This window comes from Gorilla gorilla, chromosome X, assembly GCF_029281585.2.
Source record: "Gorilla gorilla gorilla isolate KB3781 chromosome X, NHGRI_mGorGor1-v2.1_pri, whole genome shotgun sequence".
Taxonomy (NCBI): Eukaryota; Metazoa; Chordata; class Mammalia; order Primates; family Hominidae; genus Gorilla; species Gorilla gorilla.
Window position 1 is genome coordinate 145,506,522 of NC_073247.2, and position 26,180 is coordinate 145,532,701.

Consider the following 26,180-nt stretch of genomic DNA (forward strand, 5'->3'; position numbering starts at 1 on the left):
CACTGTAAAAAAGAAAGTCTATTAGCAAACAAACAAAAAAAGAAGGGCAAAAACATAAATAAAAGAGCACTCTTTCTTATACTTCTGATTTTGTACGTGGAGATCCACATTCCACATGGTCTCAATGGCTCCTCACTCTCCCAAGGATGAACTCCACACCCCTTTAGCTTGATTTCTTGATTTAAGAGAAAAATTAAATACCTATTACGTGTAAGATGAGGTATACTAGGGGATGAAGAGAGAATAGTAGTCTCACATACTAAAACTGCTGTTTGATTTAAGAAAATGGCAAATATATCATAGTTGAGACATAACGTTTTTCTATATTTTTAAAATCTAGAATTTGTGACATTTGTGTTGTGGCAGCATGAGTGGGGCAATGATAATATTAAGTAAATACTGCAGAAGACATATGTCTGGAAAAAAAATCATTTTCAAAATGATCTGATTCACTTTTTGTTTTTTTCAGACAGGGTCTCACTCTGTTGCCCAGGCTGGAGTACAGTGGTGTGATCACAGTTCACTGCAGTCTCAATCTCCCAGGCTCAAGCAATCCTCCCCCCTCAGGCTCCCGAGTAGCTGGGGCCACAGGCATGCACCAGAACACCAGCTATTTTTTGTTGTTGTTATTTGTAGAGACAAGGTCTCGCTATGTTGCCACTGGTCTCGAACTCCTGGGCTCAAGGGATCCTCCCGCCTCAGCCTCCCAAAGTGCTGGGATTACAGGCGTGAGCCATTGCACCAGGCCTCTGATTCACCTTTCATCTTCCTTGTATTCCTGTTAAACTCCCTTCACTCCCACAGTCATTGCTTTCTCCCTTTCCTTCCATCAAAGAAACAGTGATAACCCGTAATCCCAAGAATCAGAAAGGTAGTTGTAATTCATTATAAAAGAGGAAAAACTCTTAGTAGGCAGGATAGATAAGAACAGACAAGTAAATTTAAGGACCCAATAAAAGGAAAATATCTAAAACAAGGAGATATCATTAAATTATCCCAAAGATTTGTAATAGACATCTATTCATTTTTATACCCAACCTAAATTTAATCATCATTTAACAGTGGTACCCAGCAAAAGCAATTTAGCATTATACTGCACAATTCACACTCCAAAACAAAGGAGCCATAAACACAGCTTGAGTCTTCCCTCTATTCCCAGGGATTTCAGCACTAAATCTGAGCGAAAGAAGATGAATGCTAAAAATCCCCATAGGGAATCCAGATATATCACACTGCCCTTTATTCATGAGTCTTCTGTGAAGACCACTGTGAGTAGTTACAAAACCTGTGTGTTCAACTTGGTCTGCTTGGCTGTGAATCAATCTATCCGAACATCTGGGGGATATGATTGATTCTCCTGGTTATTAGTGGCAAAGGTTGGGCAAATAGAAGCAGAGGACTACAGCCATACATGCTGAATAAACTTGTTCAGAGACACAGCAATTTCTGAATGCAAAGACTAGCAGGAACTTCAGTAGGAAAGGGTGGAGTTGTTCTATTTATCATCATTAGTTATTGTCATTACTCTCTTAGTGTGCCTAATTTATAATAAGCTTTATCACAGGTAGGTATGTATAGGGAAAAAAAACCCCACAGTATATATAGGGTTTGGAACTATCTGTGGTTTCAGGCATCCACTGGGAGTCAGGCATCCACTGGATGTCTTGGAACATATCTCTCTGTGGACATGGGGATATTAGTGTATTTGTGTTGGCAGCTCCTGACATAGGGCCTTTGTCACAGAAGTCAGGTAAATGTTTATCAATGATGGTGCTACTAATGAGAGTACCCCAAAGATGAGTGCCTCCATGTGAGAGAAGGCCTAGGAAGAAAAGGCTATTTTGCCTCACAGCAGATTAAACAGATCATGTTACATGTCAGATTTTATAGTGCTGCCACGTGGTAGGCATTGTTGCAAAATTTTCATAGTAGTTCTGAGAGGTTGGTATTTTTATCCCCATTCTATAGTTGAAGCAACCAAGGCTCAGAGATTATACTACATGTTCAGGTCACTAAGAAAAAGAATGGCTGAATAGAAATTTACAGTCTGGCCAGATGTAGTGGCTCATGCCTGTAATCCCAGCACTTTGGGAGGCTGAGGTGGGAGGATCACTTGAACCCAGGAGTTCGAGACCAGCCTGGGCAACATAGCAAGACCCTGTCTCTACTAAAAAAAAAAACCAAAAAAAAAAAAAAAACAAACAAAAATTAGCCAGGCATGGTGGTGCACACCTGTAGTCCCACTTATGGCATGGGGCAAGGGGTGAGGTGGGAGGATCACTTGAGCCCAGGAGGAAGAGGTTGCAGTGAGCCGAGACGGCACCACTGCACTCCAGCTGGGCAGCACAGTCAGACTTTGTCTCAATAAATTAAAAAACAGAGAGAGAGAAAGTCACATTTTAACTCCTGAAGCCCATGTTCTTTTCACTGCATCACACAACCTTTTCTTCCTCTGCTCCTTGCAATGCCAAGCCGATCCATTCCTGTGGAGGGTATTGACTCAGCTTTCCATCTAGAAAGGTTTGCTCTTAAAAATCTCTATGGTGCCATTAAAAATGAATGTTTGTTGTAATTTATTATTCCTGGTATCTCATAGAGTTTTCGGTCAATGCTAACCAGAACTGAGACAATTCTGAATGGGGCCTTTCAGAGCAGAGCAGTTTGAGTCATGCATTAATTGTTTTTCAATGAATGTATTACAGATTCAGGAGAAGTGGTAGGGGAGGAAACAGACTTTAAAACTTGATAAACACAGATGTGTGAGGAAAATGTTTCCACCAGTGTGTATTCTTTCACTCTCTGTGATCTGGGAATTGTTAACATCCTTTTCAGACTGATAGAAATCTAACATGAATTCTATAGCTTCTATCTGTCAAGTCTGATTATACCAATTTGTCACAATTATTGCTTTATTTTTAACCAGAGTAAGGACATTAGTTTAGTTCCCTGCTTTTTTATCTAGAACTTGTGAAGAAACCGCTCAAAGATTATTTAAAGGGTTCACAATTTTTTAAAAAAATATGCTAGCAGGTTGCTACAGTCAAGAAATTCATTTTGCATTAATAATTTGTTAAGAGGAATAAGCAGTTGAGTAAATCAGAAACTTAGTTAATAGGGAACTCCTTCCATGTATGGAAAGAGATCATTACAGGATTTAAAACAGAATAAGAAAGACACAGAGCTTGGTATTTCACAATTCTTTGGATTTCTGATCTGAAAGAGAGAAAATGTAGAAGCCCTATATCTTTTAAAGTATTTTTTAAATACTTTTAAATACTTTTTAAAATACTTTTTTAAAGTATTTTTTCAAAAAGCTCATCAAGAATGAATGTGTGGGTTTTTTGTTTGTTTGTTTGTTTTAAAAAAATGTAAATGAAATAGGCCCTGATTCTGGGGGAGGCCTGAGCTCCAAGCAAATTTAGAAAAATTTAGTTAGCTCATTTAATCTTAATCACTTCATTAGAGGCCTCATCTCTGAATAAGTGTGGGGCCCTGATCTAATAGGATTAGTGTCTTCATAAGAAGTGATACCAGAGAGGTTATGCTCTCTCTCTCTGTCTCTCTCTATGTCCTCCTCTTTCCCCACAGGGTGCACATGCACCAAGGGAAAGCCATGTTAAGACAGAATGAGATGGCAGCCATCTGCAAGCCAAGAAGAAAGCCCTTGCCAGAGACTGAATCTGCCAGAACCTTGATCTTGGACTTTTAACCCCTGGATTTGTGGGAAAATAAACTTCTGTTGTTTAAGCAAAAAAAAAAAAAAAAAAAAAAAAAAAGAAAGAAAACTTTAATTAGGATTAATTAATACAAATATGAAGAAAAGCAGAGAAGAAAAGCTAAGCCCATTGGAAGTTTCCACGCAATTCTCAAGGCCACACGTAGAAAACAGGATGAATAGTAACTGAAAGAGTAGGCAAGAATGAAAGACCCTTAATAACTTCTGGCTCCCCATCCTGCCTCATTCCAGACAACTGAGTCAGCTTATATCCATCTGCAGACAAGGCCAAGCCACGCCCATATATTCTAAGACTGGGTCTGGCCCTGGGCAAGAGATGCACCTCAAAAGTTGCTGCAGTAGAGAGCAATTAGCTGAAGCTGCCTTGTTGCTGGCACCTGCTTCCAAGTCTCTCTGTCTCAGTTCTTTAACTAGGAAAATGGTAATGATAATCTCCGTCTCATTAGTATTGTAAACATTAAATGAGTTGATCCACATAAAGAGCTTAGAATTGTGTGAGGCACATAGCAAGTGCTTATTAAATAATCACTCTTGTCATCATCTTCCTCGTTGTATAGATTAAGGAACAGACACTAAGAAGTTGCTTTTCGCAGGCCACTTGCCTGTGGCAGCGCAAGGCAAAGATCCTGTATCAAAATTCTGAATGAATGTTCTTTATAACTTACAATGTATAGTAGGTAATTTCATAAGGTCCCACATACACTTAAATATTTCTCCCTACAACTGCATCACAGTGACTGAGATCTACCTTTTTCAATAATCCTTTTTAAGAGTTTTCTAGCGATAACTTTGCTAATGAAGTTTGCTTCTCAAGAGAAGGAATGCATTAGAGAACTAGTAGAAGCAGAAATGGGCTTCCTGTGATGACTAAACCATAATCACACATCACCACTCTAAATAAAGTACAGGGTTTGAATGAACAGAACAGAGCAAGGTACAAATCTGAAGCAGAAGGAAAAGGGATGGGCTTAGTGTAGGCATTGGCCAGAGGTTGGGGACAGGCAGCTGGGATAGAAGGGCAAAAGCTTTCCAAAAGAGTTCAGAGGAACTCATTCACAAACACCATGCTCTTAGTGTGCGGTTTCATCCATGAAACTGAGCCTGTAACTTAGATCTGATCATTCATTATTTTCTGGAAGCATAAGAGAAACCCACACCCAGAACTCAGTAATGTGTATATGTTGCTGAGATGATTTCTAAGCCAAATCAGTCTCCTTCAGCTCCACTACATGAGATTTAATGATAAAAAATAATTCACAGCATAGGTTTGAGTTTGAAAAAGAGGGGCCCATCTATTAACTATATGAAAATACCAAGAATGACTTTTAAAAATCATATAATGTGTATAAAATTTTTTCTTTGGAAAAAAAGATAGAACATTAACTTTGAGCAGTACTTGGGCTGCATATTTTATGAGGTTTATTTGTACTGCATATCTTTGATGGGCTCTATTTGTGGCTGAAAGTACAAACACACTGATTACAATCACTCTTCCCTACATTTAGGAACAAAATTAATTATCTGCAAAAAGCAGAAAGGCTTAGATAGACTCTCAGTAAATGATAATAGACAGCACCCAAATATAATGACTCTGCTTCCTACTTTATCTGTTTTAGGCATTCTGAGTGGAATGAAAAAGGGAAAAATTAATTCACTTTCTGAATACTCTTCAGAATGAATTTGAATTGGGTAATAAGGAGGCAGCAACAACCCTCCCCTCACAATAAGAAAGCAGCCTTGCTGGATTATGTACTTCCCAAAGGCGCATTTTAAAAGGACATTAAGAAATCTGTAATTTCACCAAAACAAAGGCTATTTGTTTTACCCCATTAACAGTCCCCCGGACAAGGAAGGGAAAGGTAAACTGTAAGACCTAGAACAGTGCTCAGCACTCAGCACTGAGAAAATTGTGGTTGCTGGTAATGATGAAATTTGTATTTTATCTTCCAAAGGCTGCAACATGCTGGAAGACATCTGCTCAGAATTCCCTTATCTTTGACTTTTGTAAAATTCTTTATTACAGCAAGTATTAAAATTGCCACCTCCCTTGAGGAAATTACTATAGGACAGTGCAACTTCATTAAAAAATGCTTCTGTGATATTCGAATATGTTTTCCATTTTTAAGGTAGGGGCAGGAGGAATGGTCCTTTTAAGAAACAGTCAAGTTAGAAAACATTTTTCTGCCAGATACCTGAGCAAGATAGCAAAATGCATGGGCATAAGAGGTCAGTGAGCCAAGGTTACTTGTGGTGCCATTGTGAGTGGATAATGCAGAACTACACTTGCCAAGAGGAACCTTGCTCCAAGTGGGGGAAATTGAATCACAGGGAAATCACAGTGTATATGACTCTGTTTTCAGTGTGGCATTTCAGCTTTTCTAATGAAGGGAGCAAGTATCCAGGGGCTTTTCTGCCCCCACAAGGTAAGAGGCTACTTTCACTGTACTCTGATTCCCTAGCCACTCGACATCTTTTTAAAAAGGCATTGTGGTTACTGTAGCCTTGTAGTATATAGTTTGAAGTCAGGCAGTGTGATGCCAAAACAGATATACAGACCAATGGAACAGAACAGAGGCCTCAGAAATAATGCCACACATCTACAACCATCTGATCTTTGACAAACCTGACAACAACAAGCAATGGAGAAATGATTCCCTATTTAATAAATGGTGTTGGGAAAACTGGCTAGCCACATGTAAAAAACTGAAACTGGACCCCTTCCTTACACCTTATACAAAAATTAACTCAAGGTAGATTAAAGACTTAAACGTAAAACCTAAAACCATAAAAATCCTAGAAGAAAACCTAGGCAATACCATTCAGGACATAGGCACGGGCAAAGACTTCATGACTAAAACACCAAAAGCAATGACAACAAAAGCCAAAATTGACATATGGGATCTAATTAAACTAAAGAGCTTCTGCACAGCAAAAGAAACTATCATCAGAGTGAACAGGCAACCTACAGAATGGGAGAAATTTTTGCAATCTGTCCACCTGACAAAGTGCTAATATCCAGAATCTACAAGGAACTTAGACAAATTTACAAGAAAAAAACAAATAACCCATCAAAAAGTGGGCAAAGCATATGAACAGATATTTCTCAAAAGAAGACATTTATGTGGCCAACAAACATATGAGAAAAAGCTCATCATCAGTAGTCATTAGAGAAATGCAAATCAAAACCACAATGAGATACCATCTCACGTCAGTTAGAATGGCAATCATTTAAAAGTCAGGAAACAACAGATGCTGGAGAGGATGTGGAGAAATAGGAACACTTTTACACTGTTGGTGGGAGTGTAAATTAGTTCAACCATCGTGGAAGACAGTGTGGCGATTCCTCAAGGATCTAGAACCAGAAATACCATTTGACCTAGCAATCCCATTACTGGGTATATACCCAAAGGATTATAAATCATTATACTATAAAGACACATGCACATGTATGCTTATTGCAGCACTGTTCACAATAGCAAAGACTTGGAACCAACCCAAATGCCCATCAATGTTAGACTGGATAAAGAAAATGTGGCACATATACACCATGTAATACTATGCAGCCATAAAAAAGGATGAGTTCATGTCCTTTGCAGGGACATGGACGAAGCTGGAAACCATCATTCTCAGCAAACTAACACAGGAACAGAAAACCAAACACCATATGTTCTCATTCATAAGTAGGAGTTGAACAATGAGAACACATGGACACAGCGAGGGGAACATCACACACCGGGGCCTGTCGGGGGGTGGGGGGTTGGGGAGGGATAGCATTAGGAGAAATACCTAATGTAGATGACAGGTTGATGGGTGCAGCAAACCACCATGGCACACGTATACCTATGTAACAAACCGGCATGTTCTGCACGTGTATCCCAGAACTTAAAGTTTATTTAAAAAAAGGCATTGTTGGCTCCCTCACTGTTGTCTCAGGACCGCAGGGGTACTCAGAATATCAGGTCATGGTGAGATCTTCTTGGACTTCTGCCTACTTGGGCAAATATCCCTGGCTTTCTGACCCTTCTGAATACACTCTGAGTGTCACTGCCAGCAGGCATGGATAAGCATGTGCTTACCACTCTGTGGTCATCACAATGTTTCACCCTAGAAGTGCAATAAAAGAGAAAACTTAATTCAGCCAAGTCACTTAGCAACAGAAAACTCCCAACCCTATAGCCTGAACAGAGCAAGAAAGGAAATGACAGCTTAGAGACTGAAAGAGAGCAGTGGAGTAGCTGGAGGCCCACAGTAGCAGAATTTACTGCTAATGAGAAGCAACAAACAGGTGCCTCTTTGATACTTTCTCTTTAAAGTATTCTCTGAAGAGCTGAGAAAACTGCCACTGTTCTCAGTATTTGGATATGCCTTCTGCTACCCTCCAACAGGTGGCATATGGGCCTGCTTTTTGGCCAATCAGTCAGGGTTGAGCTAACTGTCTTTTACTAACTTCTAATTTCCTTGCCAGATCCTCCAAAAGCATTGAGAACTTGAAAGGTTCTTGGAGCCATCCAAGGGTGGGGGACCATGTGTTGGAAGACAATTCTCCATGGATCTCTTGTGCTTTGGCATGCCTTAGGAACAGACGAACTGACTACCCTTTGTTTCAGACTATCCTTTTCAAGTATCTTTGTATAGCCAACAGCCTTGGAAGATAGAGATGATATTTCCCTTTAGAGTAAACAGCAGGTGGGCTTACCATCTATTGTAAAATATTTGAGTTCCCTAAGTTCAAAGTTTCTCTCCTATAATACAACTCACTATGTGTACAGGAGTCATTCAGCTCTCTTTGCCTTACCCTGTGGGAATTGGGACTCAGGGATCTGGCACAAATGCTAATACTCTGGCTGCTGCTATTGCTGTAAGCAATAAACTGTCCTTCATCTCTGACTCAGGAGTCTTATGCCATTAACTAACATCGATGAAACTGCAGTAGGCTAGCTTGTTTGCTTGCAATCAGGGTAAAAATCTCAGATCTTTCACAGCTCTTGAGGATGTGTTCCTGCCACATCAGTCCACTGACCACAGAAAGGATGTAAAATTTCTCTCTAAAAATTCAGAACATATAAGCGACTGGCGATTATGCCAAGGCAAGGGCAAGCAATTCTAGATTTATAAAGAACCCATCTAATTTCTTAATATGACCTGTAATATACGTATAATTTCAGGATGAAACATTTAAAAAAAGCTCCCCTTATGTAACCACTTTTTGAAACCTACCATAAAGTTAACATTTATTGCCTAAAACATGGTGCCAATTTTTTCACTTGTATTCTTGCAATAAATAGGTAATGTGTGTTTTAAAACTACGTATTTTCTCCATGGAAATCACTGAAGCTATTTTGATTGTGAATGAAAAAATGATGGCAGCCTGCAAACAGTTTTTGTCTTTCCAGAAATAAACCTTGTGTAAGTAAAGTTGCTTACCATTGTTCTAGATGCTGACCTGCAGACACTAATTAGGTAGTGAGCCATTTACTTCTTTTTATCACTTTCAAATCACTTGGTACTGAAAACAGCTTGTATGAATTCAGACAAGGTATCTCTATCTGAGACTGAAAAATGAAAGTCCAAAGTGATAGCATGAGGAGAAAAACACTGACATTCTGACACCTGAGAAATAACCTCAGCCTTCAACAGTGGAGAGGAAGGTAAGGCTAATCTTGGAAATTCTGACGAGTTACAGTCACTCACACTGACAGCAAAATATAAGAGTTTGATGGAGTTAATTATTATTGAGGATCAACAGAGAATCTTCCCCAGAGCTTCCTGGCACACAAAAATAAATACTGACCTCAGAAATCCTAGCAAAGGAAATGGACGTATTTGGATACGTTAGGTTCTCAGTAGGCAATGTTACTATTATTAAATACCAAGGACACTCTGTACTCGAGATCTGATGTTCTTCTACTGTCCGGAATCAAAGGCAGATGCATTAAAAACTATCTGTTGGTCCAATCGGCAGATTTCCAACTTTGCAAGTGGAAGAGAACCTCTTTCTCACCACCGGCACTGCTCACATAGATTCTAGGCCAAGTCATCTGACTGTGTGACTGGACCTTCCATCACCTGCACAAACATTCCTTCTTTTCCACGAAACTACACTGTTCCTTTAAGTGTTAGGAAGATGTAAATCTCATGCCTTTTAGTACTTCATTGGGAAATACTAGAGCAAAAGTCTCCAAGGAGGGAGAATGAATTCAGAAACTGATTGTGCAGCTGGAAAAACAGTAGGGAGTAATACAGGATATTAAATAATATAATAAAAACCTACTTAGTCTGTGTTTGAGGAATAAAGATTCTGCTGAAGATAATGGAACTGCTTGAGAGAGCAATATAGAGTAATGGTTAAGAGCATGAGCTTTTGAGTCAGACAGGTTCAGCTTTAAATACTAGTTCTGCCACCTACTAGCCAAGTGACCGCTGAGGGCAACACAACAGAGTCATGTGCATCTTTCCAGCTACTCCCTCTGATCCCCAGTGGCTATCATAGTGCTTCCATTATTAGATGCTCAATAAATGCTTCCTGCAACGAATCCTATTTCAGATAGTGCTAAAATGAATATCACAATGAAAAAAGAAAGGGAGAAGTAATGGTGGTAGAAAAGGTTGCAATTCTACACAATATTCAAGGAAGCATAGAACAAGCCAAGGTAATGAAATTGTGCGAGAGGAAGCACTAACTCTGAGAAATGCTGAGATGAATCAATAAAGTATGTATGTGTGTACAAGTGGAAAAATAAAAGTACAAACCGCCATGTGAAGACATGTGAGTAGTTACTTTGGGGATTAAAGGAAGTAAACAAAATTACAGAAAGTTTTGGGAAAGTTTCCAGGAGAGGGATAAACATCCAACATGCTAATTATTAATCATTTAGTCAATGGATGAATTATACATGAAATGGGCAATGGCTATGCATATAGTCCACACATAGGTATATGGTAACAGCAATCAAAATGATTTTCAGGATAAAAACAGTTATATTTTAAAAAGCTGTGGCATTCAGCAATTTGGGTGTAACAACACTGAAAATATATGTATTGCAAAATGGTACATATTTGTAGTTGCTTTAAGGTATAAGATGTGGAATTCAATAATGCACTGATAAATTTAATAGTGATACTTTCACCCAAATACTGTTAAAGATCTATTCAATTCTCACTTGGGGCCAAGATATTTATCCTAGTTTGTACAGATATTTATCTCAGTTTGCAAAACGGATCTATTTATAGTCTCATCATTAATACTTTCTCGGACTTTTCAGCACAAATCTTCTCTTTCCCCCTCCCTCCATCTCTCTTCCCCCCCCACACATGTATTCACACACATACATTCTCACACACTTGCTATTTTTATTTACTTCGTTTAGACTAAAATAACATTAAGATATCTTGGCACCTAAAAATAAGTTTAAGAAAAACTCATTTTTCATTTGGCACTTAGATCACTGTAGTAAGAAAGAGTACTGGACTGGGACTTAGTGAATACTTGCCATGTTCCTGAACCTAACATTGCATTTAATCGCCATATCTCAACCCCATTTTATAGATGAAGAATTCAAGGTCCTAGCTTTGCCACTAATTGCCTGTGGAACTTAGGCCATTCACTTCCAACCTCTGGCGCTTATTTTCTTTATCTTCCAAACGAGGTGGCTGGATTTGCTCCCAAGGGAGCATCAGAATCAACTGGGACATTTCTTAAATAAAAAATAATTTGGGCACGGTGGCTCACACCTGTAATCCTAGCACTTTGGGAGGCTGAGGCAGGTGGATTGCTTGAGGCCAGGAGTTCGAGACCAGCCTGGCCAACATAGCGAAACCCCGTCTCTACAAAAAAAAAAATACAAAAAATTAGCCAGGTATTATGGCACGCGCCTGTAATCCTAGCTACTCGGGAGGCCGAGGCATGAGAATCGCCTGGGCCCAGGAGGCGGAGATTGCAGTCACTGCACTCCAGCCTGGGTGACAGAGTGAGACCCTGTCTCAAAAAACAAAAGAGAACAAAACGAAACAAAATCATCTGATCTCTTCACACACCTTTGGTATCAGAATCTCTGCAGGGGTGGACCCCAGGAATGTGTCTAACAAGTAACCCAGGTGATTGTGATGATGAGCCGAGTTTGAGAACAGGATCCTTTACCACCTCCAGTGGTGCTGCCAGCGACAACACCCCAGTATTTGTCTGCCTGCCTTCACTTGGTAGTCTGAAGTATTGAGAACTATGCTAGAGAAAACTAAAGCACCAACAAGCCACACTTAAAAAAACAAACAGTACCACACTCACTTAGAAGACCAAAACAATCTTCATAATCTGGGTAGATGACAGCCACAAAAACAACTAGGCAAAGTCTCTGTGTGGCAGACCTCATGTCATGGCTTAAAGCCAGCTCGAAAGGATATCCCAGCAGAGCTCAGGAAGAGGATATTTTTAAAGAAGTCTCTCACCACAACTGAACCTCAAGCAGGACTGAATGGCAGGGTTTTACATTTTATCGCAACAGGAAGGTGAGGGTGCTACTGGAGAATCTCATTAAAGCTTTAGTTTTAAACCAGCTTTTGCTTTGCGGCATTCTGTGGGTTTGTTAATGTGAATAGAGTTCTGCAGCTCCGACTTCCCCTCGCCCTCATAAATGCCCAGTCCCTTTTTGACCCGTACTGAGTATGGGTTGGATCACATCTGGCCAGTGATTCCCCTACCCCCACCATTTGGTACATATTACTTAGAGTTGGTGATCATAAAACATGAACAAGGCAGAGTTTACATATGTTTTCTGGTTTAGTTCAGGCATTCCCCGGGGATGGCAGAATTCACACTCTCATAACCAGCTGGGAGCTGGGAGCAATCAGGCCCTTAATGGCCAAAACAGAAAGGGCCTGCATCACTGAGCACCTCTTGACAGCCAAAGCCTTTCTTCCTGAATGATAATGACACGAAATGCACTCCCCCTGCACGCATGTGCATGCACCTAAAATGTAGCAGGATTGGCAGCCAGAAATTGCCATCCAATTTAGGTTCACTACGTGTTTGCAAAATCCTAAGGGAGCTCTTAGAGTAAAAGTTTAGGGGGGTCTAAGCAGGGACAGACTGGTATGATGGAGAAAGTATTACATTGTAGCAGCAGAAGACCTTGGATTCTACTTCTGGTTCCTCCATTAATTGTATAACTTTGGGTAAGCCTCCCTGAACTTTATTTCTTCCTTTGTAAATCAATGGGATTGGACTAGCTAATCTCTCACAGCCCTTTCAACATTCACATTATGGTGAAATGTTCACTATGGTGAAATGTATTCAGTTACACGTCTGTCTACCAACTAAACTGTGACCTTTTCAAGACTTAAGAACTATGTCTTGGGTAGTTTTGAATATCCAGCACCTAGCAAAGTGCCATACACAAAGCAGATGTTTAATAAATGTTTCCTAAATGAACCTTCATGTCTACTGCCTGATCAAAACAGTGCACTTAATTCTTTACAAGTTCCTCACCTCCTTTTTTCATGTGTTTAAAAGCACCACATGGCCGGGCGTGGTGGCTCATGCCTGTAGTCTCAGCACTTTAGGCGGCCTAGGTGGGTGGATCACCTGAGGTCAGGAGTTTGAGACTAGCCTGGCCAATGTGGTGAAATCCCATCTCTACTAAAAATACAGAATTAGCCAGGCATGGTGGCATGTGCCTGCAATCCCAGCTTCTCGGGAGGCTGAGGCAGGAGAATTGATTAGAAGTAGGAGGCGGAGGTTGCAGTGAGCCGAGATTATGCCACTGCACTCCAGCCTGGGCGACAGAGCGAGAGTCTGTCTCAAAAATGAATAAATAAATAAATAAATAAATAAATAAATAAATAAATAAATAAATAAAAGCACCACAGGAGGATACTTGTTTTCGAGATCAATTGCGTTGCTGTGAAATAACCAATATCAGAGGCAACCTTTAAACACTCCTACACCCTGTCTTTAATGTTGTCTCTTTATTTTCCTCTTACTGAAAGCATTTCCACGCCCCTGGCATGCTTTCTTTGTGTTTTACACATAGTGGGCTCTCAATCAGTATTAGGTGAATGAACATATGAATGCATTTACTTTTTCTAGTTTTGTAAAATTTACTTTTGCAGAAGGCCCCAGAACCTGGCCTTGAATTGTGAAGCAGTCAAGGGAATAATTAGCCACTGAAGAACACCGTAATTAGATAGGACATTTTTGTTCATTTTACTATAAAATATTTTCACAGGAAATGTGTTTTAAATGACTAACATTGTGAATGGGGCAATTACAGCAACTCCGTAAGTAGCCATGCTGAGGGTTGCATCATTTTTGTCCTCTTTCCTAGTTTAATTCACCAAAGAAACTAATTACTCCTAGAGTTTAAAGACAAGCTGAAATAGCCTAATCCACCCTCCACATTTTGGATAAGCAATAGTTCAGAGTGCACAGCAGTTGCACTGTATAGATGCTAAGGGTGTCTATCAACCAAGCCAACAAAGTCTGGGTTTGAATCCCAGCTCCTCTGACTTAACTAGCTTTGAGGAAGAAATAAGACTCAGTGTTTGATAGATCAGTAGAGTGTCTACAGTGTATAGTAATCTATCATATATTTCTTTCTCTCTCTTGTTTTTTTTTGTTTGTTTGTTTTGTTTTTTTGAGACAGGATCTCACTCTTTCGCCCAGGCTGGGGTGCAGTCACGTGATCATGGCTCACTGCAGCATTGATCCTCCCACTTCAGTCCCCCCAGTAGCATGCCACCATGCCTGGCTAATTTTTTATATTTATTTATTTATTTATTTATTTTTTGGTAGAGATGGGGTCTGTACGTTGCCCAGACTGGTCTTGAACTCCCAGCCTCAAACAACCCTCCCGCCTAGGCATCCCAAAGTGTTGGGATTACAGGCTTAAGCCACAGCACCTGGCCACATATATTTCAAAGTAGCTAGAAAAGAAGAATTTGAATGTTTCTAGCATAAAGACAAATATTTAGGTGATGGATATCCCAATTATATTGATTTGACCTTTACAAATTGTATGAATGTATTAAACTATCACATGTCCCCTGAAAATACGTACATGTATTGTATATCAATGAAAAATAATTAGCAGAAAGCAGAAATAGAATATTTCTAAAACAGAAAAATAAAACAAAACCCAGCTTTTAGGTTTATTAAGACTGATTTCATGGGTTACTATGAAATGATATTATGTAAACTAGCCAGCATAGCACTTGAGATGTAGTGGAAGCTCAACAATGGTAGTGTAATATACTATTCTGCCACCTCCTTCTACAAAGCTGGCAGCATTCAGGAATCAGACACTACCTTAGGGGAACTGACTGGTAACTCTTGGGTACATGTTCTGCTATATATTGGAAGTTGGTATCTCCCAAGATTCCGCTACTAACAATATCTGACTGAAACCAAGCAAACTGCTGCCTCACTCACAGAACTTCCCTTCCTCCATCACGAATTTCATCAGGCTTAGACTGATATAATCAAGGCTATAAACAAAACCATTGGAGAACATGGATTGTTTGCCTTGCTTATGTGTTTGTGAGGTTTAATTAGTGAACTCTAGCTGGGTCTTTTGTGTTTGAAGTCACTACTCAAAATGCTAATGTGATATACATGATTGAAAACACCAAGAGGAAATTAGAATCAGAAAAATTGGTGATAACCGAATTAAAGGGAGACCTGGTCAATTTCTGAAGCATGGCTCTTCCACTAACTTTACGTGGGTGCTCTTAGGCAAGTTGCAATTTCACTTAAGCTTCAGTTTCCTCATTTATAAAATGAAGATAATAGCTCCCACTTCACAGGCTTGTCATCTATTGTGTATCAATAATGAGGATTATGATAACTGACAATAATGCTAATAATAGCCAACATTTATCGAAGACTTACCACGTACCAGACACGTGCTAAGTGCTTTAACAAATGTCATTCCCTATGAAGACTATATTCTTTTTATTTCTATTTCATGAATAAGAAAAATGAACTCATAAAGATAAAATGACTCCCAACGTCGCACAGTAAGGAAGTAGGTGGAGCCAGGCTTTACGATTCCATAGCCTGTGGTCTTAATATGCTGCCTAACACTGTGAGGTCATTCAGTCCATCATCACCGCTTCCCCACCTTCCAATTTTGTTCTCATTTCTCTCCATCAGCACCTGCTACTGGCCACCTCACCCCAATAAGGCCCAAATCCTCTGACAACTGTAGACTGGTACTCACAGTGGTGGTCAGCTTTCCTGCATTCTTCTGGACATACTGGATAGAATCATGGATTGTTGAAAAGAGACCAAGCAGTACATTTTCCATGTCATAGATTCTGTACATGCCATTCACAAGTTCTTCAAGGGACAGAATGTATTCTCTCCAGTACTTGTCAATCTCCACCACACCTGCCATACAGCCTTGCATGACCACATTGCAGTAACCGCCACAGGGTTTAACCATCATCAGTCCCTGGCAGTAAGAGCAGTACCACATTCTGGTGAGCATTCGGCCACAGTCCTTACTGAACTTCAGGTGATCAGTTGTGTTGATCACTTCAATTCCAAGATTCAGAGCCTGAAGAAAGATCCTAGTGACTTGCAGTGACTTGGAAACCTGGGTCATAATAAGCTTGGGGAAATTCCCAAATACTTTCAGGTCACGTCTTGCTCCTCGGAGGCACTCATTGATGTCCAAGGCTGAATCAGGCAGGCCTGGGTTCATTAGCTGGGTATAGATGACTGGAAACAGGCTGTCAAACAATTCATTGACCATGTCATCTACATTGACGTCAGAACCCAAGATGTAGAGAGACACATCTGTGAAAAATTCACCCACAAACTCAAAAGCTTGTGGAGTCAGGCTTGGGTAGTTGTTCTTGAACATGGCATTGGTGTAGTTCTTGGCATGGCGAACAACAATTTCAAAGGCCTCTGTAAAAAAAAAAAAAAGAGACACAAAAATGTATACAAATTAAAGCATGAAAATCCAGTGTGAAAATGAATTTGAGACTTCTCTATTGCTGTGGTGATTAAGGTCCCATTTGCGTTAAATAATTGACTCTCATTCATTTCTGGCATTGCCTCTACTCTTGCAGTCGTTTGCTCCTATAAATCAATTTTCCTTTCTGAACATGAAGTCCAGATTCTGATGTGCACATAAATTCTTAAACACACAAATTATATTTCAAATGACAAAAGCCAAGATTCGGTTAACATTTCGGCCTTTCATGAAAATATTGATTAAAAATTGGCTAAATGAGAAGTTATTTCTCTTTCTCACACTGATTTATTCAGTTAAAAAGAAATTGTATTTCAGGACATTTCATTTTTAGACAGAGATAAATATTTGACAACAAACCATACATTGTATAAACTCACACAACAATTTAAGCCTGTTTAGCCCTAGAGGGGAGGCAAGTTCCTAGCCAAGAATAAAAGCTATCACGAATTTAATCATTTTGGTAGATTTTCTCCTGATAACTTGAAAGAGAGCTTTCTGACAGATTGCCAGACCTGGAAATGGAATTTATCCAATGCATTTGTATCTGGGTGGAAAAATAATCCATGTACTTATCTATCATTTGGTATTGAAAACAACACCTCTGGTATTTGCAAGCTGAACATCCGGAGGGATAACTACTAAGCTTCCTTGCTAAGTTCAGCTTCCACATGGCTTGGAAGCCTTATCTGCTCTACAGAGACCACAAATTCATGATTACATCTGCTGCCCCAATCCCTTTGCATAAAGCCCAATCAGTGTCATTGGTTTGAAAGAGAAAGTAGTAATGTCACCATCTCATTTTCTCCAAACTGAAACATCCCAGACCCAAATTATTTCAAATAATCAGAGTTCTACATTTATATGAGGGAAGGAAAAACAACCACAATAGGCTTTTGAAGAAATAAGACAGAGTTTAAAAACAAAAATAGCCAAGTTTCCTGAGACACTTAAAATTAACTTAGTCCTTCCTTCCATTTCCTTCCAAAGTGCAAAGGTCCATGACAGATGTACTCCAAATGATGCCAGTTCATGAGCCTTGAAAAACCGAATTATTACCACTTTTAGACTACTAGAGAGACCATACTCCAACAGTTCCTTGGGATCACTTAGTCCAACATTTCAGTCATCTGTGGCAGAAGTGAGCTCTAGGTTGTGCTACCACCATCTGCCCCAGATCCCTCCCAGGGTAGAACATGCTCCCTAGATTCTTCCCTTGGGCTTATGACATGCCCAGCAATGTTGAACAATTGCCAGTGTAGTTCTATTGGGTTTCCAAGCTCACTTGAGAAAATAATGAGCTTAAAACAAAACTTAACTTCCTACAAAAGGTTTTTGAGTGTATGTGTACTGAGGGCAGTGAGAGTGTAACAGTCTCTGAGGGACACTAGCTTGCACTGATTACTTTGCAGCTGTGTGTCCCTGGGGAAAAAAAATCTGCCTTTCTGTAAGTTGTTGAATGTTCATTTGGTTTTTTGTTTGTTTGTTTGTTTGTTTGTTTAGAACATTAAGCAATTCCTAGAAAGTTGCTCTATCTTATAACAACTCTCCAAACTCCACATGCTACTTTAGTCTCAATCCTTGTTTTCTAAAAGTTGGATGAGGCCAGGAGATTATCTAGCCCAATACAGAGGACCAGTCAACAAATTCGTTAAAATCATCAGAAATTTGGAGATTTGAAACTATTCATTCATTTTAATTTCAGCTAGCAATCACTTATTATATATCAGGCTCTGTACTAGGTGCTAGAGGCACATAAGTGCTGGGTAGATGAAGATAAATGATAAACCATCCTTGTTTCAGAAGTATTCACAAGCTATATGGTTTAGAGTTTACAAAATATTCTCAAGTATATTATGGCATCTACTTTTTACAACAATCTTTTAAGTTTGGTATTACAACTCCCATTTTATATGCGACAAAATTGAGGCTCAGTAGAGTTAAAGCATTTTCCCATGGTCACACAGGAAAGTAGAAGCAATCAGCACAAACTAGTGTCTTCCATAACAGTTACACTCTTGCTGCCCTCGACCTACAGCCAATACACATAGTCTCAAAAACCTTTGCAGAAAGTACAGTTCTATTTTAAACTCATTATTTTCCCATTGGCTTCCCATCTTCAAATGGAAACATACTAGAAGAAATTGCAACCCAAAGACCAACAAAGCAGAGTCACACCTTTCACCTTTGCCTTTGTGCAGAATGAAGAGAAGGGAAAAGACTGCTGTGGATATGCCACTCCTGTAGATCTCAACCATCCAAGCATCCCTAAAATGAATTCTATACAAGGCAAGCTTTATCTCAAGTACAGTGCATTCATTCTCCAATGTGCAAGATGTACAACAGCAAGATTCCATTGACTGTACTGTCATAACATTTTTAAAAGTTTCTGTTACTAGCACTCCTAAATCAATAGAAAAAGAAAATTATAAAAGATCATGAACTCTTCTGCAGAAAGAATAATCACAATGCATGTTGCAGGGGAAAAGGGCTAGGGGTTTACTTTTAACCTCAAGCTCATATGTGCTCCCTGCTCCAACTTCCACAGCTCAGAATCCACTTAGCACATCTCTGGGCTTTGCCCAACCCACTTACTTCTGTATCACAGGACAACAAACCAAGCCATAACTGGTCAACTAAAGGCTCCTGGGAGACTTATAGAAACCAACACTAGGCGAAAAGCGAAAAGCGATGCTCAGCTTTTCTTGGCAACTTAAGATTTCATGAAATGAAATCAAGGGCTAGAATTACTGCAAAGAAGTTCAGCTCACTGATTTTTTTGGTCAGATAATAATGTACACTTCAACTAGGGGAGGTTTCCCTCTGCCTCTTTCCTGGGAAGAAATCAAGGGTTATATCCAGGAAAAATTTGAACAAACAATGTAAAATCAGAGCTATCATGAACATTTTGGCATTGGATAGAAAATATTCTAATTTTTTACAACATAAAGAAAAATAAGTGGTGCAGGCAAATAGATTTAATAAATTCGGGTTAATACATGTCCTAATATAGCAAGGTTTCTAGATATCTAGATGCCCCATTATCATTCTGGTCACCACCCTTTGGACATGCTCCAGTGTTGTCAATGTCCTCCTTAAATTATGGTGTTCAAAAAGGGATACAATTCTCCAGATGTGGCTTGATGGTGAAGTGTACAATCAGGCTATTACCTCTCTTTAAATGGTTCAATAACTTCTACTACCCCCCAGGACATATAGCCTATCACTGTAGCAAAATGACTGTCTTTAGTATTTGATACTGATGTTCCTGTATTCAGACTCAGACAGGAAGAAATGTGTTTTTATGGGCCTTTTCAGTAGTAAGCTGGGTATTTAAAAAAAGGAGAATATACTTGTGTTTGGAAGAAGAGAGGAATAAATGAACCATGGAATCTCTTTCAAGCCCTTTAGGGTAAGGCAGTCCTTATAGAAGCAGGTTATTTTTTTTCAAGGCAGTTTTTCCAGCACTGTAAGAATCGCAAATACTTAAGAACTTTTTATGTTCCTGGTATAAATGCCTCACAATGGGTTAGAATAAAAAATGGTCCTTGTTTTCAAGCTTAGGTACCTTAACGGAAGGAAGAAAAGTAATATTTATGAAGTAACTGCAAGGTACATGCCAGGATCTGTGGTAAAATTGGTCATATCACATGAAGTTTCTGTTTATGTCCTTTGCACACTTTTATGCAGCCAAAACACATATGAAAAAATGTGTTTTTAAAAAAATAGTTCAAGATTACTGATCATTAGAGAAATGCAAATCAAAACCACAATGAGATACCATCTCACACCAGTCAGAATGGCAATTATTAAAAAGTCAAGAAACAACAGTTGCTGGTGAGGCTGTGGAGAAACAGGAAGGCATTTACACTGTTGGTGAGAATGTAAATTAGTTCAACCATTGTGGACGACAGTGTGGTGATTCCTCAAAGACCTAGGGGCAGAAATACTATTTGATCCAGCAATCCTAATACTTGGTATACACCCAAAGGAATATAAATCATTCTATTATAAAGATACATGCACATGTATGTTCACTGCAGCACTATTCACAAGAGCAAAGACATGGAATCAACCCAAATGGCCATCAGTGATAGAATGCATAAAGAAAATGTGGTACATACACATCTTGGAATACTATGCAGCCATAAAAATGAACAAGATTATGTCCTTTCCAGGAACATGAATGGAGCTGGAAGCTGTTATCCTCAGTAAATTAATGCAGGAACAGAAAACCTAACACCGCATGTTCTCATTTGTAAGTGGGAATTGAACAATGAGAACACATGGGCACATGGGGGTAAACAACACACACTGGGGCTTGTTGAGGCAGGGAGGGAGGGAGAACATTAGGAAAAATAGCTAATGCATGCTGAGCTTAATACCTAGGTGATGGGTTGCTAAGCACAGTAAATCACCATGGCACATGTTTACCTATATAACAAACCTACACATCCTTCACATGTACCCTGAAACTTAAAATAAAATTAAAAAATAAAGAAAACTAGGGAAAAAATCAGTTAATGTAATCCATCACATCAACAGCCTAAATAAGAAAAATCATATGATCATATCAGTAAATGCAGGAAAAACATTTGCTGTTTTTCCTGCCAATATCCTACATCATTCATGATAAAATCTCTCAGCAAACTAGAAACAGAGGATAACTTTCTTCACTTGATAAAGAACGTCCACAAAAAATTTTACAGCTAGCATCATGCTTAACGGTGAGAAACTGCATGCTTTCCCCTTAAGATCAGGAACGAGGCAAGAATGTCCCTGTTTCAGCACTCCTATTCAACATTATACTTAAAGTACTAGCTACTGCAATGAGACAATAAAAGGAAATAAAAGGTGTACAGATTGGGAAAACTACAAAACTCTGGTAAAAGAAATAATATCTTAATAAATGAAGAGATACTCCATGTTTATGGATAGAAAGACTCAATATTATTAAGTTTTCAATTCTTTCCAACATGATCTATAAATTCAATGAATCCCAATCAAAATCCCTGCAACTTATTTTGTGGACATCAATACTAAAGTTTATATGGAAACACAAAAGACTCAAAATAGCTGTAACAGCACTGCAAAAGAACAAAGTTGGAGGACTGGCATGACCTGAATTCAAGAATTCCCATCAAGGTACAGTAATAAAGACAGCTTGGTATTGGTGAAAGAATTGAAAAACAGATCCATGGAACAAAATACAGAGCCCAGAAACAGACCCACACAAATACAATAATCAACTGATCTTTGACAAAAGAGCAGAGACAATTCAGTGGAGAAAGAATAATCTTTGCAACAAATAGTGCTGAAACAATTGGACATCCACATGCAAAAAATGAATCTAGATATAGTCTTTTCACCTTTCATAAAATTAAGTCAAATATATCATAGACATAAACATAAAATGCAAAACTATAAAACTTATAGAATGTAAAGTGGGAGTTCTTGGTGACTGACCTTAAGTTTAGCAGTAAGTTTTTAGATATAACAGTAAAAGCACAATCTATGAAGTTGAAAATTGATTAGTCAGACTTATCAGGCACTAAGCAGAAAAACATCCATTCTGCAATGTTAAGAGAATGAAGAGTAAAGCATATGTCAAGAAAATGAAAAGACAAGCCACAGACTAAGAGAAAATATTTGCAAAACACATGTCTGATAAAGGCCTTGTATCCAAAACACTCAAAGAACACTTGCAATTCAACAGTAAGAAAACAACCCAATTAAAAAATGGGCAGAAGATCTGAACAGACATCTCACCAAAGAAGATATACAGATGGGGAAAAAAAACTAGAAAAAGATATTCAATATCATATGTTATTAGGGAACTGCAAATTAAAATAACAATGAGATACCATCACAAAGCCATTAGAATGGCTAAAATTCATAACACTGACAACACCAAATGATGGCAAAGAGGCAGAGCAACAGGCACTCTCATGCATTGCTGGAGGGAATGTTAATACAAATGGTACAGCCACTTTATAAAGCAGCTTGGCAGTTTCTTACAAAAGTAAACATACTCTTACCATGTGATCCAGCAGCTGTATCCCTTGGTGGTTACCCAATTTATTTGAAAACTCATGTCTACAGCCAAACCTAGTGCTTATAGCAGTTTTATTTATAATCACCAAAACTGGAAGCAAGCAAGATGTCCTTCAATAGGATAAATAAGCTGTGGTACATCTATACACTGGAATACTATTCAGTAATAAAAAGAAATGAGAGATTAAGACACAAACAGACATGAAGGAACTCTAAATGTCTATTGCTAAGTGAAAGAAGCTAGTCTGAAAGGCTACATACTATATGATTCCAACCATATGACATTCTGGAAAAGGCAAAACTATAGAGACACTAAAAAGATCAATGGTTGTCAGGGATTTGAGAGGGGAGAGGAGAACATGGGAAAGTAAGTGAAGCATGGGATTTTAGGGTGGTGAAACTATACTGTATGATATTGTAATGAAAGATACAAGACATTATGCATTTGTAAAAAATTATAGAACCGTGCAATACAAAGAATGAACCTTAATGTAAACATATGGGCTTTGGTTAATAATAATGTATCTATATTGGTTCATTAATCATAACAAATGTACCAAACTAATGCTAATAATGTTAATAATAGAATAAGTCCTGTGCAGGGAAGAGGGAGTACACAGAAACTGTACTAACTGCTCGATTTTTCTTTAAATCCAAAACTGTTCTAAACAAATAAGGTCTATTAATCTTTTAAATTTTTTTTAAAAAAACTAGACCTTGGAAATTAGCCCTTGATGGAACTAGTGACTAGAACCACTGAAGAGTGTTAAATCACTCCCTCTTTTTCCCCCCTCAATCTGCTTTGACATTTCTTTCATGAGTTAGGGAGTTTTCACATACAATAGATGCCATATGGCATCAATGTAATTTTAATTGAAAAAAACCAGTGGAAAAGGTTAATGGACCCAAACAGCCAAATAGGTAACACATTTCAATGTTATTTTTAAATACTAAATGATTTTTTAGAAATCAGCCACATAGAAACTGCAAGCTAAGAAAAGCCTCACGTTTTAAAAACTAAATAATAGAGAAGACACTAAAAGTGTTGCTCCAATTTCTGTCAGATTTTTCTGGCATTTTATGTTTCACATTAATTTAACTAGAATGGACAAAGCTTAGAAATAAGTTGCTATTAAATATAAGCAATTTATTTGTGCAGATCCATGACCAGCCTGTAAATATATACAGTCTTGCTTTTTAAATTTCACACACTAGGCTTCTAAATACAATGTACATCAATGAGGAACAGAAGAATGAGTGAAAGAAAGAAGAAATATATGCTTTTCACAGGCTATTACATATATCATTTGATAGATAGATGGAGAGATAGATAGATACAGATATTTCCCTAAAGGCTATTATAGATCAGAGAGAACAATTAAAATAATTCAGTCAAAGGGTCCTCAGAAATGAGAAGTGAATAACTCTAACTACTAGAAAATGTATGAGTCTGCAACAATTGACCAACTCATTAGCCCAACTAGCTCTTCTCGTTTACCCACCATTAGCTTTCCTGAACAACCAGTTTATTTTAACCTTCTGGACACCATAATTTGGGTAACTCATCATTTTTCCCTCTTCACATTTATTACTAGAAAGCTTAGGGCCAAATTTATGGTCTGCTTCTATCAAGCATAATTTATGTACTTTGTGTGATAATCTTACACCTGGCTCCATCTTACATTCCCCTTTGCCTGATAGTTCCTATGTATTTCAGTTGCATTGCATCTTACATTTATTAAGCACATATTTGTAGAGCACTTTAAATTCCTCTGGGGACAAAATAGGATAAAAACAAATAGGTAGGTAAATAAATAAGGAGAAGGAGGGAGAGGAGCTATGCCTACCACTTAAAGAAAAAATACCATTTCAACAATGTTTTCTCACAAGTATGAGTAGCAACTATAGAAATGTTTATGTTTATAAATGGCAAACACTTTGTCAGGGACTCATTAGCAGTTCAACACTGTCTTCCCTAGCAGTGGTCAAAGCTCTTGGCTGACATTCTGGACACTGGCCTTGGGAAAGAATTTATGAGTAAGTCCTCAAAAGCCATTGCAGCAAAAACAAAAATCGACAAGTGGGACCTAATTAAACTAAAGAGCTTCTGCAAAGCAAAAGAAACTGTCAGCAGAGTGAACAGACAACCTACAGAGTAGGAGAAAATATTCGCAAACTATGCATCGACAAAGGTCTAATATCCAGAATCTATTAGGACCTTAAACATTTGAACAAGCAAAAGACAACCCCGTTAAAACATGGGCAAAATACATGAACACACACTTCTCAAAATAAGACATAAAAGTAGCCAACAAACATACGAAAAAAAATGCTCCACATCACTAATCATCAGATAAATGCAAATCAAAACTTCGATGAGATACCATCTCACACCAGTCAGAATGACTATTATTAAAAAGTCAAAAAACAACAGCCTTTCCGCCCTGCCCACAGAGGGGTCCATACAGCGTTTTTCGGGATTCCTGTCCTAACTCAGAGGAAAACTTTCACAACGTCCGGAGCCCTTGATGTCCTGCAAATGAAATAGAAGGGTGTCCTTAAGTTCCTTGCAGCAGGAACCCACTTAGGTGGCACCAGCCTTGGCTTCCAAATGAAACAGTACATCTATAAAAGGAAAAGTGATGGCATCTACATCCTAAATCTGAAGAGGACCTGGAAGAATCTTCTGCTGGCAGCTCGTGACATTGTTGCCATTGAAAACCCTGCTGATGTCAGTGTCATATCCTCCAGGAATACTGGCCAGAGGGCCGTGCTAAAGTTTGCTGCTGCCATGGGAGCCACTCCAATTGCTGGCCGCTTCACTCCTGGAACCTTCACTAACCAGATCCAGGCAGCCTTTCAGGAGCCGCAGCTTCTTGTGGTTACTGACCCCAGGGCTGACCACCAGCCTCTCACAGAGGCATCTTATGTTAATCTTCCCACCATTGCTCTGTGTCACACAGATTCTCCTCTGTGCTATGTGAACATTGCCATCTCATGCAACAAGGGAGCTCACTCAGTGGGTTTGATGTGGTGGATGCCGGCTCGGGAAGTTCTGCACAGGCGTGGTACCATTTCCTGCAAACGCCCGTGGGAGGTCATGCCTGATCTCTACTTCTACAGAGATCCTGAAGAGACTGAAAAAGAATAGCAGACTGCTGCTGAAAAGGCTGTGATGAAGGAGGAATTTCAAAGTGAATGGACTGCTCCAGCTCCTGAGTTCACTGCTACTCAGCCTGAGGTGACAGACTGGTCTGAAGGCGTGCAGGTGCCCTCTGTGCCTATTCAGCAGTTCCCTACTGAAGACTGGAGTGCTCAGCCTGCCACGGAAGACTGGTCTGCCGCTTCCACTGCTCAGGCCACTGAATGGGTAGGAGCAACCACTGGTCAGTCTTAAGCTGTTCTTGTATCAGCTC

General features: G+C 39.0%; 2 protein-coding genes across 2 annotated transcripts in view; one reads left to right on the forward strand and one right to left on the reverse strand.

The window, feature by feature from the left end:
* Positions 1 to 26,180, reverse strand: part of GPC3 (glypican 3) — a 452,688-nt gene that overhangs the window by 204,832 nt on the left and 221,676 nt on the right. Inside the window, exon 3 of the mRNA XM_019019454.4 lies at positions 15,949 to 16,643. Coding sequence (XP_018874999.1) covers positions 15,949 to 16,643 — 695 coding nt within the window. The remainder of the gene's footprint in view (positions 1 to 15,948; positions 16,644 to 26,180) is intronic.
* Positions 25,376 to 25,915, forward strand: LOC109024647 (small ribosomal subunit protein uS2-like). The gene has a single exon (XM_031005789.1). The coding sequence runs from the start codon at positions 25,376 to 25,378 to the stop codon at positions 25,913 to 25,915; it is 540 nt and encodes a 179-aa protein (XP_030861649.1).

Bases quoted from the DNA above. Each gene is read 5' to 3' on its own strand.
- LOC109024647 (XM_031005789.1), top strand. From the start codon at position 25,376: ATGAAACAGTACATCTATAAAAGGAAAAGTGATGGCATCTACATCCTA.